The 15,582-nt window shown below is 44.1% G+C and overlaps 1 protein-coding gene across 1 annotated transcript in view; it reads left to right on the forward strand.

Annotated features, from left to right (window-relative positions):
* The first annotated feature begins 2,426 nt into the window (after positions 1–2,426).
* Positions 2,427–15,582, forward strand: part of zeb2a (zinc finger E-box binding homeobox 2a) — a 39,623-nt gene continuing 26,467 nt past the window's right edge. Inside the window, exon 1 of the mRNA XM_037686799.1 lies at positions 2,427–2,713. Coding sequence (XP_037542727.1) covers positions 2,638–2,713 — 76 coding nt within the window. The 5' untranslated portion in view covers positions 2,427–2,637. The remainder of the gene's footprint in view (positions 2,714–15,582) is intronic.

The following is a 15,582-nucleotide window of genomic DNA, read 5'->3' on the forward strand; positions in this document are numbered from 1 at the left end:
AAGGTCACAAATCTGCTCTTAAAGGTCATAAATCTGCTCTTAAATGTAATAAATCTGCTCTTAAAGGCCAGAAATCTGCTCTTAAAGGTCAGAAATCTGCTCTTAAAGGTCATAAATCTACTCTTTAAAGTCATAAATCTGCTCTTAAATGTCAGAAATCTGCTCTTAAAGGCCAGAAATATGCTCTTTAATGTCAGAAATCTGCTCTTAAAGGTCAGAAATCTGCTCTTAAAGGTCAGAAATCTGCTCTTAAAGGCCAGAAATCTGCTCTTTAAGGTCATAAATCTACTCTTTAAGGTCATAAATCTACTCTTTAAGGTCATAAATCTGCTCTTAAAGGCCAGAAATCTGCTCTTTAAGGTCAGAAATCTGCTCTTAAAGGTCAGAAATCTGCTCTTAAAGGTCATAGATCTACTTCTACAGGTCAAGGATCTGTAATGTTCAGCCTACATGTTAATCCAGAATATTTTAGGTTTTATTATCTCAAAAAGTTGATGTTGTGATTTTGTCTCTTTCAGCTGTTTGAATGAACCACGGCGAGGCTTTATTTAGTATTTACAGTGTATTTAAGTTGTATTTATGTAGTATTTTCCTGGTGTTACCCCTGTATTAACAAGGTAAGTACCCTGCTGTTGTAACAAGTCATTCAAAGTGCACATATTTCTTCAAGCTTATCATTTCAAAATTAAAATGTCTCCTTTCATTTTATTTATATTTGAACGTGGTCCACAGAGGTGATCAGATCTTTTTCCTGAACTATATGAGGAGCTGTCCTGATGCATAATCAATAATCCAGGTAGATAAATCATCTATTAATCTATCTGTGGAACTAGCTGTCACTTCACGACATACAGATTATAATTCCTGGTGTTTTAAAGTCACATCTTAAAGCACAACACAGCATGACAGTTGACGTTTTAATTATGTAACTATTATTCACTGCCTCTTGTTCATTTTAATGTCCTGTTTGTTTTTATTGTCTCCTGTTTTTGTATTTTCTTCACACTGTTTGCATTATGTGCAGACGTTTGTCCAACGACACTTGTTTTAAACTATATTAATGAATTTGATTTGATATTTTTAAAAGATGGTTGGATAATATTCACCTTTGCAGGAGGAAACTCATCTTTAAACGCTGAGACTAAATGAAGGAACCGGAGCGAACACAAATATAATAAATGTTTGTTAAATAAAATATAAAACCCCTGAATGTTTGATACACTGAGCGTTCACAGCTCATCTTTATTTTTATTTGTTTTAACTTGTTGGAAACATTTAGATTCTTCTTATTTGTCTTTGTTTGTTTTCTTTATTTAATAAACGGCTTCAGAAACACGTTTTAATTTTCTTTAATTTGAATTTTTAGATTGTTTTATTTTTTTATTTTTTTTATTTTTTGGATCAGGTAGATTGGTGGTCAGTGCCGCGGTCCAGTAACCCGGAGGTTGCGGGTTCGAGCCCAGGCTGCCTCTGGAAGGAGCAGCCTTTGTCCAGCCTGACATGAGGTCGGCTCACCTGTAAAACTCAGATCACGTGTCTACGCACGCTCGGGAGGAGAGAGAAAACGCGCGTGACGCGTGTCCCGGCCTTACCTGCAGGTACCATGAGAGTCAATCATCAGGGAGCAGCGCACGCTGGGCACGAGCTGAATTTCAGAAGCGCGTGAACCCGATCAACTATCCCTTGGCGTGCAGAGAGGTGGCGCGCTCAGCTGTGGAGAACGCACAAAGCGGATCACCCGAACCACAGCTCCCGAACCGTTTCCTTGTGGTTCCGACCACCCGTCTTCTTCTGCTCCTGTCCTCCTCATCCTCCCAGATGTTCCGGTTTGTCTCTGCAGCCAATCAGAGCGCTGCTCTCACCAGGTCAAATCTACCTGCAGACAGGTGAGAGGAGGTGCGCGCTCCCGCCTTTAGGTGGATGGAGGGATGGATGGATGATTGACAGGTGGATGGACAGACGCGTGCAGGCAGCTGCGTCCCGGCCTCCTGCTCCGCCTCCTCCCTTGTTCTTGAACAGGTGCTGAGTCCAGATGTTCCAGGTGTTTCCTCTGAGCTGCAGCTGATCCAAACTGACAGTCTGAAGGTTTTTGGCACTCTGATGACGTCATAACAGCACCTTCCAGGTGGGAAACAGGGCAGGGGAACCGGGCCGACACCGGGCCCTGAAGCAGCGCGAGGCCCTGACCTGCTGGATAGATGACCGACAGGTGACCGACAGGTAACTGACAGGTGACTGACAGGTGATTGACAGGTAACTGACAGGTGACTGACAGGTGATTGACAGGTGATTGATTCCTGTGTTTTTGACAGATCAACAGGTCAGTGGTTGTTGGGTGGAGTTCAGAGAGGAGGAGGAACTCTGCAGGATGTGGGTGTGTGCGCGTGCGCGTCAACGCGTCCCCTCCTTCTGTGCCAGTCGCTCCTCTTCTCCTCCATCAGGCTGACGGGCACGCGGCGCGCTCAGAACAAAGTGCAGTCAAAGTCTTCAAAAAGTCCTGAGGACAGTGCGGGAGTTCTGGGACGGTTCGGGTGGACGACCCGGTCCGGGATTTACTGAGTGTGGTGTGTTCCGGCGGCGGAAGGAGCCCATGAGGACCAGAGACCCGGATCAGTGAGACGGGACAGACCCGGACTCATGAAGCCGAAGATCATGGCGGAGGGTCCCCGCTGCAAGAGGCGCAAACAGGCCAACCCCCGCAGGAAGATCCACGGTAACACACGCGCGCACAACACCCGCAACACGCGCACAACACCCGCAACACGCACTAACTGTAAAGGCAAGGGACTCAGAGGAGGACCGAGCCGGACCCGGAGCTCCGAGGGTCCAAGACCCGGTTCAGGTGTACAAGTTCAACTTTAATTCACTTCATGTTTGTTTGTTTGTTTGTTTGTTTGTTTGTTTGTTTGTTTGTTTTCTCCGAGCAGTTTTTCATTAAATCAAATGTAAAACTTTGAAATGTAGTTTTTAATGAAGGTCTTTGCAGCAAGAAGAGTTCAAACCAATGGAAAAACACTAATAATAGACTACTAACGAATTGTTGTTGTAAATATTATCATTAGTAGTATTATTATTAATAATAATAATTATTATTATAGAATGTAATAATAATAGCTTAATAATGATATTGAACTCAACTTTAGTTTTTTTTTTTCTGTTGGACTTATTAAAAGCACATTCTGTAATAAATAATCAGATCCTTTAATATAGTTTTCAAACAAAAAGTTTATTTATTAAAACATTTATTCTATTCTATTTTTTATACCTAAATGTATAGAAGTAAATCTAATTTGACTCAGTCTGTTTTAGAGGTTTCTCCTCCATGTGAGTCGTCCTCTCTGCATCTTGTCTGATCTCTGGTCTTGATTCCAGCATACTCTGTGTGTGTGTGTGTGTGTGTGTGTGTGTGTGTGCGTGCGTGCGTGCGTGCATGCGTGCGTGCGTGCGTGTGTGTGTGTGTGTGTGTTTGCAAAATCCCCATTTTGCAAAAAATCCTAGGGACCAACTAAAACATGTTCCCCGTAAGGATACGTCTCGTTGGGGGGGTTAGGGTTAGTCGTACCGGTATAGGGTAAGGGTTAGGCTATAGAAATGAATGGAAGTCAATGCAAAGTCCCCACAATTACAAGAACGTGCACGCACATGCGTGTGTATGTGTGTGCGAGTGTGTGTGTGTGTGTGAACAGCTGATCATTTAACTAAGCAGCTGATCATGTGACTGAACAGCTCATGATTGAACAGCTGATCATGTGACTCAACAGCTGATCATTCAGTTCAATTCAATTTATTTATAAAACTCCAAGTCACAACAGAACTCGTCTCAGGGACTGAACAGAAACTTTCAAATATAAAAATAATAATTTAACATTATTTATCTGAGGAGCAGCTTTGAGTTTAACTCCATCACTGAACTTGCATCTTGATCAAGCATGAAGGCGACAGTGGGAAGGAAAAACTCCCTCATGAGGAAGAAACCTTTAGCAGAACCAGGCTCAGGACAAGAGGACCATCTGCTTCGACCGGCTGGGTTTGAGAGGAACAGATACACAATGGCAGGTCAAGAATCATATGATAAGATAGAAATAGTATCAAATGAAAACTATTCAAATTTAACAATTAATTTAAGGACATGAGGTCAATTTGTCCTCTAGTAGTCTAAGCTTAAGACAGCATATAAGCCGCCCCTAACTATAGGATTTATTAAAAAGGAAAGTCTTCAAACTGGACAATGTGTCAGCCTCATGGACAGAAACTGGAAGTTGGTTCCACAAGAGAGGAGCCTGAGAACTGAAAGATCTTCCTCCCATTCTGCTTTTGGAAACGCTAGGAACCACAAGTAAACCTGCAGTCTGAGAGCAAAGTGCTCTGTTAGGAAAATATGGAACAATAAGATCTCGAATATAAGATGGAGCTAGGTTGTTGAGGGCTTTGTAGGTTAGAAGTAAGATTTTGAATTAAATTCTGGACTTGACATCATGTGACTGAACAGCTGGTCCTCAGGTGTTTCTCTGAAGGATCTTTATGATCTGCAGTAAAACTGTCAACGTTTTGTGTTAACCAGAAAAGACTACACTCGGTGTCTGAGAGCGTGCACGTTGAGGTCATGCTGAATGGAGGATCATGAACCATGTGTCAGAAACTTGTGCACGTCTGGTCAGAGTATGCATTTCTCTGTGACAGATGTGTGCCGAGGCTTTTTAAACTCAACCTGTTCAATCCATTAATGTCTTTGTTCATTGGCCCCGCCCTCACAGGAGCGATACGTTTGATTGGCCGAGCTCCTGCGGCAAGGTCACACACATGGAACAATCAATAAAGGTTGGCTGAATTAAGGTGTCATGACATCTGTGTGTCCAGATCTTCAGTGTACGCTTCAGTAACTCCCTCCACCTCATCCATCCTGTGGTCATTCCCCAACACCACCTCCAGGCTGCGTTAGAAGGTTCCTGATGACGGTCCATTTGTCTTTGGAATAACATAATGTTCTTTGTGATGAAGATATGTTCTGCAGGATACTTGATGTAAACAAGTGAGTCTGCAGCAACAACAAGTGGGATTAAACTAAACTGAAACTGTTCTGGTACAAGTCTCAAACTGGTATTTATTTATTTGCTCTTTTCTCTTATTACTCACCACTTTGTACAGTTCGCTTGCTGTGGTGACCCCCTGAAAAAAAAAACTCTTTATTTTATTTTATTTTCTGTTTAATACTTTGCAGATGAAACATTTTAATGCATGAAAATACAACTATCCAATCAGATTCCTTTAAATTTGTGTCTCCAGGCAGAAACAAGTTTGAGTTTTTTCCTCCATGATCAGGACTTCAGTGTCAGCGGAGAAGGCCGAGCTCAGTCAAAGTCTCTGCAGAGGTTTATTTCATAACTGACAGGTGAATGAACCAATCACGATGCTGATGTAGAGTGGGTGGGACCAAACGCAGGGCTCTGAGCCTTCAGGAAGGCCCTGCAATGCTTTTTTCAATTTTAACCTGTAAGTTCAAATGTCCACACAGAAAATAAATATTTTATATCGCATTTAGCTTAAAATTGATCATTTTCAATATTACGGTTGTATTTTGGTTTTATTACCTGAAATCTTACAGAGACAGTAAGTTATGTGGGTTACTGTTAAATCTCAGTGTGAATTTTTAGATACGCTTGACTTACAACTTGCTAAAACTGGTCTTGGACTGTGTTTAAACCAGGGCTAAACTGAGCGGAAGCACCCACATTTGCCTCCTCCCTTATTTGCCCCATTGTGGACCCCTGACCCCCACCCCATCTGCTCCCCAGGTGCTTTTGGTGGCGGTCCTCTTCTCCACATGTGACCTGCCATTGTGTGTTCGTTCCTCCTTCCTGTTCCTCTCAAACCGCTCGAAGCAGATGGCCGCTTGTCCTGAGCCTGGTTCTGCTAGAGGTTTCTTGCCTTCGTGCTGCTCAAAACGAGAGTCAAGGCATTCTGTTCCTCAGATAAATAATGATTTTAACTTACTTTTTATGTATGTGAATGTTTGCCCTGAGATTATTATTATCATTATTATTGTACTTTATTAATTCCCAATGGGGAGATTACTTCACTGCATTTTTCCCATTGCACATGTGAGCACACATGTGAAGGAGTGGGCTGCCATCAGAGGCGCCCGGGGAGCAGCTGGAGGGTTAAAATCCTGGATCATGCGCCCAGGGTGGGGCAAGTGAGGGTGGAGGCAGGTGTGGGCGTTTCACCTTTTCTACCCAAATTTTTATGTTGTCGGTCCGGGGAGTTGAGTGGTCGGCCACCCTCCGATCACAGGCCCACCCTCTCTAACCTCTGTGCCATCACTCCCCCTTCCCCCTTGTGACTTGGCGCTATATAAATAAAATGAATTGAACTGGATGTTCGTGTGATGGGAAAAATGCAGAGTATCAATAATAAACAGACAAACAAATGAGCAATCAACTAAAATAAATGAAACTGGGTCTTAAACTGGGTCTAAACTGAAACGATACTGGGCTGAACCTCAACTAGAACTGGGCTGAAACTTGGCTGGCAGTGGCCTGGAAGTAAGCGGATCCTGACTCAACTGGACCAAACCAAAGCTGCTGGTGATGAAAGGGCCCGCAGCATGTTTACTGGTTTGTGTTGGACTGTTTTTACTCAAACTGGACTGTCAGAGACACCGCTGGTCTTCAGAAGCATCCTGGCATTCTTTGTGGTGTCTTGTGGAGAATTGTGTTCACCTCTAGAGTTCAGGAGAGTTTTTTAGTCCAACTTAAGTGAAACCTCCTCAGGCTAGCTCAAACCAGTGGTATTCATCACTTCCTGGTCATAGATCCGAAAGTTCATGAGGAGGAAGAGGATGAAGAGGAACACTGTGCAGTGCAGCCCAGCCACCTTGGGGGAGTCCTGCTGGATTGACCTGGCAGTCTGAAGGTACCAGAGCTGCTCACACTGTCCGGTCTGAATAAAGTGTCTCCATCTTTGCAGCCTCGGTAAACACGTGAGAGTCCTGGGAGACGAGCCCAGTCAAGAGGCTGGAGCTCAGTGTGAAGAGAGCTGCTGGGGAAACTTCTGAAAGCTCTCATCGGTCTGGTTGGATTTAAAAAGATGAAAACACTCGGCCAACGTCGTGTGTGTTTATTCGATAAATAGCACCAAACTCATGAAATAAAACTTATAATTAGATAATAGTTCCAGTCTCTACTGCTCAAGGGCTACTTTCTGAGAATCAATCCCACAATGCACCTCTCTCATGTTTCTTTGTCTCTCTGTTCCCACAATGATGAGCACCTTTGAGCCGAACCACTGTGAGAAGTCTCGTGCTCGGCCTCCGAACCTCACAGTTGTGTTTGCTGTGGGATTACCACACTTTGTGTGGGGAGTGTAAAGGTAGCCATGGGGAGGACCCCCAGTCGGCCAGGAATGCCAGTCAGGTCAGGGGGGACAGCTGGGGGAGGCAGGGGACACTTAGGGACGGGTCAGGTGTCTTTGTGAGTCCTGACAGCCTCCAAAGAGACAGCAGAGCTGAAAGGTTAAGAGAGGACGATATTCTCTCTTCCTAGTTTAAGCTCGGCTCTTTTCTGACCAACTGACAGTTTTACTTTAATTTACAGATTTTTTTCAGCAAAACTCGAAACGTGTGCGACGGATTCAAAACAAACGTACAACTTGGAAATAAACTTACAAAAGTGTTTGGGTGTTTCTAAACAAATAAAAAGTGTCTGGATGCTTTAAAACAAACAAACAAACAAAACAAACATGCTGAAGTTTCCTGCTGAAGTTACATCTCCTCCTACATGTCTCTGCGTGAGTGCAGCTACAGCGTGCGCTCTCAGGACATCATTACCTGCAGTGTTCCCTCAGTGAGGACTGAACTAGGCAAAAGGGTCTTCTCCTACTCCGCTCCTGTTTCCTGGAATATCTTGTAAAAAGATCTGAAGCTCTCGACCTTTGACCTCTCTAAGTGGCTTTAAGAATCTGTTGGACTCCTGGCAGGGACCAATGCGGACATGTTCCTGTTTTTAGTTTTCTACATTTGTCTTGGAATCTAGCTGTTTTTTGTTACCTTTTTTTAGCCATCCTATTTGTTTTAAAAAAAACAAAACTGGAGTATGATTTTTTATAACTGTTTATTGTTGTCGCTGTTGTCCATTGTTGTCATCACTCTTTGATAAATCCGGTCTCTCTTGTAAATGAGTCCTCGAGGCTCAATGGGATTTACCTGTAGAAATAAAGGTTGAATGAATGAAAAATGTTTGCAGTAGGGTTTATGGCGTCACATCCCATTTTTATCCACTGTCCCTCCTCTGAACATGTCCAAACCACTGTCCCTCCTCTGAACATGTCCAAACCACTGTCCCTCCTCTGGACATGTCCAAACCATCTCAGTGTGTCCTCTCTAACTTTATCTCCCAGTTGTTCAACCTGGGCTGTACCTCTGATGATCTCATTCCTAATCTCCATCCTTGTCACTCCTAAGGAGAACCTTAGCATCTTAATTTCTGTCACTTCAAGTTCTGTCTCCTGTCTTTTTGTCCATGTCTCTGTCTCCAGACCATACATCATAGCTGGTCTCCACTGTCTTGTAAACGTTTCCTTTGACCTTTGCTGACTCCCTTTTATCACAAATCACTCCTGAAACTTTTTTCCATCACTCCATCCTGCCTGGACTCTCTTCTTCAACCTCTTTACCACACTCCCCATTTTCCTGGACAGTGGACCCCAAGTCCTTGAAGTCCTGCACCTTTGTGACCTCTGCTCCTTGTAGCCTCACTGCTCCACCTCCTCCCTCTCATTCACACACATGGACTCTGTCTTACTACGACTGATTTTCATTCCTCTTCTTTCAAGTGCATACCTCCACCTCTCCAAGTTCTCTTCCACCTGTTTTCTGTTCTCACCACAGATCACAATGTCATCTGCAAACATCATAGTCCACGGGGATTCTTGCCTGACCTCATCTGTTAGTCGGTCCATCACCAGAGCAAACAAGAAGGGGCTCAGAGCTGATCCTTGATGCACTCCCACCTCCACCTTGACGCTATATGTCTCTCCTACAGCACATCTCACCACTGTCCTGCTGTCCTCATACATGTCCTGCTGTCCTCATACATGTCCTGTACCAGTCTAGCATACTTCTCTGCCGCTCCAGATTTCCTCATGCAGTACCACACCTCCTCTCTCTCGTGTCATCCAGCTCTCTACCTTTGCCTGTCATTGTCCCAACATTAAGAGTTGCAACCCTCAATCCTACATTCTTGACTTTCCTCTTCTCCCTCTGTCTCCTGACACATTTCCCTCCCCGTGGTCTTCAACTAGCACAATTTCTACTGCAAAACATGGAACAATTTTATTTAACCAGGAGAGATAATCTGCTGGCAAATAAAAAGCCTTTCATGAAGCTAGAGCTGTATATGTAACTATTATTTATGTTTGAAAGTGCAGAACAAGAACACTCCAGTGCTGCAATTAGACTGATGAAAAGTCTTTGCTGAGCCATGGATCTCCATAACTCTGCGTAGTGATGACTTCAGGAAATTCTTTATAAACAAAATTATTTCGATTAGGGACAAAATTCCCACCATCTGTCCTCCGCCTGTCTCTGATTCTCCATCAAATGGAACAGATGTAAAAGTTTCACAAGAATCTGATCTGCATTTGGACCGCTTGTCCAATTTACAGTCAGATCCATGCATCCATTTGTTGTCTCCAGAATGTCCCTATGCTGTGGAAGGTCCATATCCAGGCTTGTCTGAAGGTTGCCCAAGAACATCTCAGTGATTCAGAGAAGGTTTGGTAGCATGCTCTGTGATAATTTTATAATTTTTCCACAAGTTCCTGCAGATCTTAGTTGGTGTATGAGGGTGTACCTCTCTGATGGGGCAGCATACTTCTCTGATTGGAGGGGATTTCTCTGATGGGGGAGGGGTAATTTTTAGGTACAGCCTGTCAAACTTGGTTATGTGCCGTTATTTATTTCCTGAAGCCCCCCTCCTCCAGGGAACAATAGCTCAGGGAGCACCAACCCCCTCCTCACCACCCGTGTGTCAGACAGATCCAGTGAAGTTGCTTCAGACACTAGCGTCCGTCAGACATGTTGTAAAAGTGTCTGACTGAGTGTGCTCAGGAACAAACTGTAACTAATTTCAAGTGTTTGTGACGGAAGGAGAGCAGCAGGAGAGAAGGTGAAGTTTTACAGTATGGATGTTAGACCTGCTGCGATGTTTGGTTTGGAGATGGTGGCTTTAGTAAAAAGAAATGAAGAGGAGCTGGAGGTGGTAGACATGAAGATGTTCAGAGTTTCATTAGAAAAGACCAGAATTAATAGAAGTCCATCAGAGGGACAGCTCAGGTTTTGAAGATAAAGCTAGAAATAAGGCTGAGATGGTTTGAACATGTGCAGAGGAGGCTCAGTTGAGAAAGTGGACAAATGATGTTGAATATGGAGCCACCAGGGAGGAGGAACAGAGAGGGTCCACAGAGATGGTTGATTGATGGATCGTCAGAGGGTTGATGAGAAATAAGTTAGAAACAGATGATCTGCTGTGGAGACACTGGGTACGAAGAAAAAGATGTTGACAAACCATGTTCTGTTCTGTTCTACTTCACACCTGATCTGGAAGAACTCAAGAAGTTCTTGCATCAAATCAGAACCATGGTCCAGTCTGATGTGCGTTGTGTTGAATCTGGAGGCTGAACCTGTGCAGCACACACGCAGGATGTTCTTAATAAACCGCCTCATCTCCAGATATGCAGCGTGATGTTTGTTTGTTGGCCTGTGTAGGCTGAGGCAGGCGGTACAGCAGCAACCTTCTCTCTCTGCTGAGCAGAGGTTCTGATGTGGCACTCAAAGCCCCAGCTTTGATTTGGTCCACTCCAATAAGCCCGTTCAGGCTGCCAGCAACTGCCGGCGGCGAGCTCTGCATTCATGTGGTCCCTAACGGGATTACCGTGCTCTGTAATTGATTCGTTTGCTGTGACGGGAGGTGACAAAGCTTTGGAAATGAGAGTTTAGGTAACAGGCGGCCCAGAATCCAGCCCACTGCATGTGTCAATTTTATTACATCAGTCCAGATGAACCTGAAAGGCCTGCTTTGTAGGAGCTCTGAGGGAACCGAGTCAATAGGCTTCATATTTGTCAGTGTGTGTCTGTGTGTTCTGTAACCACTCATGTCTGTGGGTGTTTATTGTATGCTGCACATTATGAGGCTATAATCAGTGTGTTCTGATCAGTTTTGGGTCGGTGGGAGAGATCAATGTGACACACATGGTAAAGTCTGGATCGGTTCACACATGAATGAAGGTCCTACAAAAATCCAGGTCGATCAATAACTCATTGTGATAAAGTCTAAATCCAGTCAGTCAAACATGTGAGGTAAAAATTCCCTGTCAGACAAATATGTGGGTTAAAAACTTGTTTTAGTCAAACTTTTTGGTTATAAATTTCCTTTCAGTCAATTAGGTGGTTTAAAACCTTCCTGTTAATCAAACATCCTGCCAATCAAACATATGGGTTAAAACACCTGTCAGTCAAACACGTTGGTTCAAAATGTCCTTTAGTCAAATGTGTAGGTTAAAAGGATCCAGATGATTATGTGAGGTAAAAAAAAATAAAACACCTGTCAGTTAAAATTGTTTTGTAAAAATCTTTTTTTTTTTTTAATCAATATTGTTGGTTAAAAAATTCCTCAGAGTTAAAGGTGGGTTAAAACCTAGTCAGTCAAACATGTTGGTTAAAAATCTACATCCATTCATCCATCTCAACAATTATCCTCAGTCCGGGTCAGCAGTTTCCCACCCAAACCAATCACAGCCTGGGACAGGGTCCGCTTCCCTTTTCTGAGTCGCTGAACAGTTTGCCAGATCTTCCTCGAGGCCAACCAAAAGTCCTTTTCCATGGCTTCTATGAATTCCTCCCATGCCAGAGTTTGTGTATCAGCAACCATCAAAGCCACAGTCCTGGCCACCCTATACCTGCCAGCTACTTCAGACGTTCTCCAGAAGAACCATGTCCCGAAGACCTCCTTCTTCAGCTGTACAGCCTCCATGGGTCCTTTGATTGACATCCTGACAGACACCAATGACAGTCAAGCCAAAGCTCCTAGAAGTTGCATCTGCAACAGAGGCTCTGAATATGACCCATTCAGATTCCATGTCCCCAACCTCCCCCGGGACAGGTGAAAAGCTCTCCCGTGGGTGCGAGTTGAAAGCCGCATGGACCGAGGGCTCCACCCGTTCCCAGTTCACCATCACTATGCTTTTGGTTTACCAGGTCTGGCCATCAGCTTCCCCACCATCAGATCCAACTTATCATCAGGTGGTTTATCAGTTGACAGCTCTGCCCATCTCTTCATGGTATGTGTTCAAGACGTAGAGCCACAGGTCCAATGACATAATTACAAAATCAATTATCGACCTTTAGGCTGATTGGTAACTCTAAATTGCCTCTAGGTGTGAGTGAGAGAGTGAATGGTTGTTTGTCTCATTTGTCTCTATGCATCCCTGTGATGGACTGGAGACCTGTCCAGGGTGTCCCCCACCTCTTGCACAGTGATAGCTGGACATGGGTACCAGTGACCCCCGCAACCAAAAAAAGAAGAAGCGGGTAAAGAAAATGGATGGAGGGGCTTAAGGTGGCCTGGTACCAAGTACACTCATAAGCCACACTATGCTCAAACATGGAATTCATTATGGGCAACACACGCCTGGCACATAAGTGAACCCCAATCGGGGGCTCAGCTCTCAATCACCCTCTACCAGATAACTTCATCATTTGGCTACATGGGCATTGAATTCAAGGTTCAAGGTTCAGGGTTCTTTATTGTCATTTGCACCCCATTTGGTACATGTGGTGGAACAAGATTATGTACACAGGGTCCCAGTTACATCCAACAATAAAATGTAAAAGAAAAACAGTAATAAGATCTAAGGTATGAACTAAGAAAAACATTAACTAAAAATATGCCAACCACTAATAGCATAAAAACATTATGTCGAACAGCAGCACGAACATGAGTCTGTGTGAGCAGATAAGCACGAAAGAACACAGCAACATGAAACAGATCAGCAGCAACATGAAACAGATCAGCAGCAACATGATGTGATTTTTCACAGTGATTATCCTGGTTAGAGATTCATGAGTCTAACAGCCTCAGGGTAGAAGCTGTTCCTCAGTCTAGTGGTTCTACACTTAATGCTCCTTAACCTCCTTCTTGAGGGGAGCGGGGCAAAAAGTGTGTGTGCTGGGTGAGTGGGGTCCTTCATGATGCAGCTGGCCCTCTTCCTGTATCTAGAGGTGTAAATGTCTGTGATGGTGGGGGCAGACTTCTGTGCAGCCTTCACCACTCTCTGCAAAGCTTTACTTTCTGCAGCTGTGCAGCCTCCATGCCACACATTGATGCTGGAGCACAGGATGCTCTCCACTGCACACCTGTAGAAGGAGGTGAGGACTTAGCTCCCGAGTCCAGCTCACCTCAGTTGCCTGAGAAAGTAAAGCCGCTGATGTGCCTTGCTGATCAGACTAGTGTTGTTGCCCCCGGTGAGGTTGTTACTCAGGTGCACACCCAAGTACCTATAACTGGAGACCACTTCCATTGCAGATCCTCCTATGTGCAGATGGGGATGGGTGTGTCTGCCCCTTCTGAAATTCACAATCATCTCCTTCATTTTCTTCACATTGATGCAGACGTTGTTCTTCCTGCACCAAAGGTCAAATGTGCAGGTTTAAAATCAGTCTCTCCAACGTGCGTTGATACCTTCTTGCCAGTAAACACATAGTTTAAATCCTACTTGTCAAACACATGGGTTAAAAATCTCCTATAATTAAATACATGGATAAAATTCCTTTGTCAATATAAAAAGCTTTTTTTTTTTTTGTTTAAAATCTTATTTCAGTAAAGTGTTCTGTTCTGTACCCTGAGACAACTTCTGTTGTGACTAACGTTATATAAATAAACTGAATTCAATTAAATTGAATTGTATGTGGACTAAATAAATCTAAGCTAACAGTTCCACCGTATTACAGTCGGTACAGAGCTACGGGTGAAGTGACTGGGGGTCTATCCATTTGTCAAGGAAACCACCTCACCTGAAACTAATAGTCTCATCAGACCAGACCCCCTTCATGTCCATCTTAAGAAGCCTGGGAAAAGTTCTCCCACCCCCTTGGGAGAGAACTGGGTGACCCAGTGAACACACTGTGCCCTGGGGGGTCAGGGAGGGGGCGTCTTCATGTTGTGTCTCTTTTGTCTGGATGTCTGGCAGGCTGAATGTCAGGATGGTGATTTATGACTGAGCTGGAGGAGCTGCAGCAGAGAAGACGGCCGCCTGTCCCCTTTTCTCTCGGTGCGCCACAATCCTCTTTGGTCCCCAAATCTGGGTTAAATGCAAATTGATCCAAGCGATACCAGACAATAATTATCATCTGACTTATGTGTACGTGCAGTGGAGCAGAAGAGAATTCAGTGAGACCCTGATGTGTCTGCACTGTAACCCCATCCATGCCAGTCCACTGCAGTCTAACAAAGGACACAGTGTCCTAAGAGTCTGCTGGTGTCTAAAAATCACACTGCCACTGTGGACAAGGACTTTGTAGTCCAGATCTGGTGTCTCCCTCCATCTGTCTTAGAAAGTGGTGGTTGCTCTTTGATGGAGCACAACTCATGATAATTAAAGAAAAAATTCAGGGGGACATATGGTCCTTGTGACCCTGTCCTCCGTTCCACTGGTTTTATGACTAAATATTAGATTCATCAGAGGTTGTATGATTTCCACAGGAAATACCTAAATGCTCTTGAGTCATAGCCATGAGTTTAACGAGAGCTATATTCACTGTAGACACCAGGAACTAAACCAAGAACCTCCAAGAACTCTCAGTGGTTTTCTGTAGGACTTTATCAGTCTCTCACATGGTTGTGGAGAAATTTTGACCCACTCTTCTTTCCAATGTTGCTTCAGTTCTTTGAGGTTTGCAGACTTTGATTTCTGTTCATTTCTCTGAAAGCTCCAGCAGGTTGAGATTCTGGACTCTGATTGGACCACTCCAACACCTTGGTTTTGACCTTTCTGACCCGTTCTGGTGTAGATTTGCTGCTGTGTTTAGGATCATTGTCCTGTTGAACCCAGTTTGATTCAAGCTTCAGCTGTTGGACAGATGGACCCACATGTAACTCTAGAATTCTGTGGTCTGCAGTGGAGTTCATGGTCCACTCAGTGACTGCCCAAATCACCTCAGTGCTGCAGTGCATTCTGGGTAAACGTCTGTCCTTTGGTCTGGCTTTGTCCCAGAAGGCTTGTGGTTCCTTCAGATTAAAGTCACACAGTTATGTTGTTTGTAGAGAGGAGTCTTTTCTCCTGCAGCCCTTCAAATAGACCATGACCTTTGACCTTTGACTTGTTAACTGAGGTCTGTAGAGGCTGAGATGGAGCTCACTGCACGGTCTGACCTTCAGGGTGAATCTGATGTGGATTGTCAGCTATCTTCAATGTCTATTGTGTGTCTGTTGCATGTTAGTTGTGCGACTGTTATGCGTTTGTTGTGTGTCAGTTGTCAGTTGGATTAGTTGTGTGTCTGTTGTGTGTTTGTTGTGTGTCTGTTGTGTGTTA

Source organism: Nematolebias whitei, chromosome 13, assembly GCF_014905685.2.
Source record: "Nematolebias whitei isolate Nwh7 chromosome 13, NemWhi1, whole genome shotgun sequence".
In the NCBI taxonomy this organism is placed as follows: Eukaryota; Metazoa; Chordata; class Actinopteri; order Cyprinodontiformes; family Rivulidae; genus Nematolebias; species Nematolebias whitei.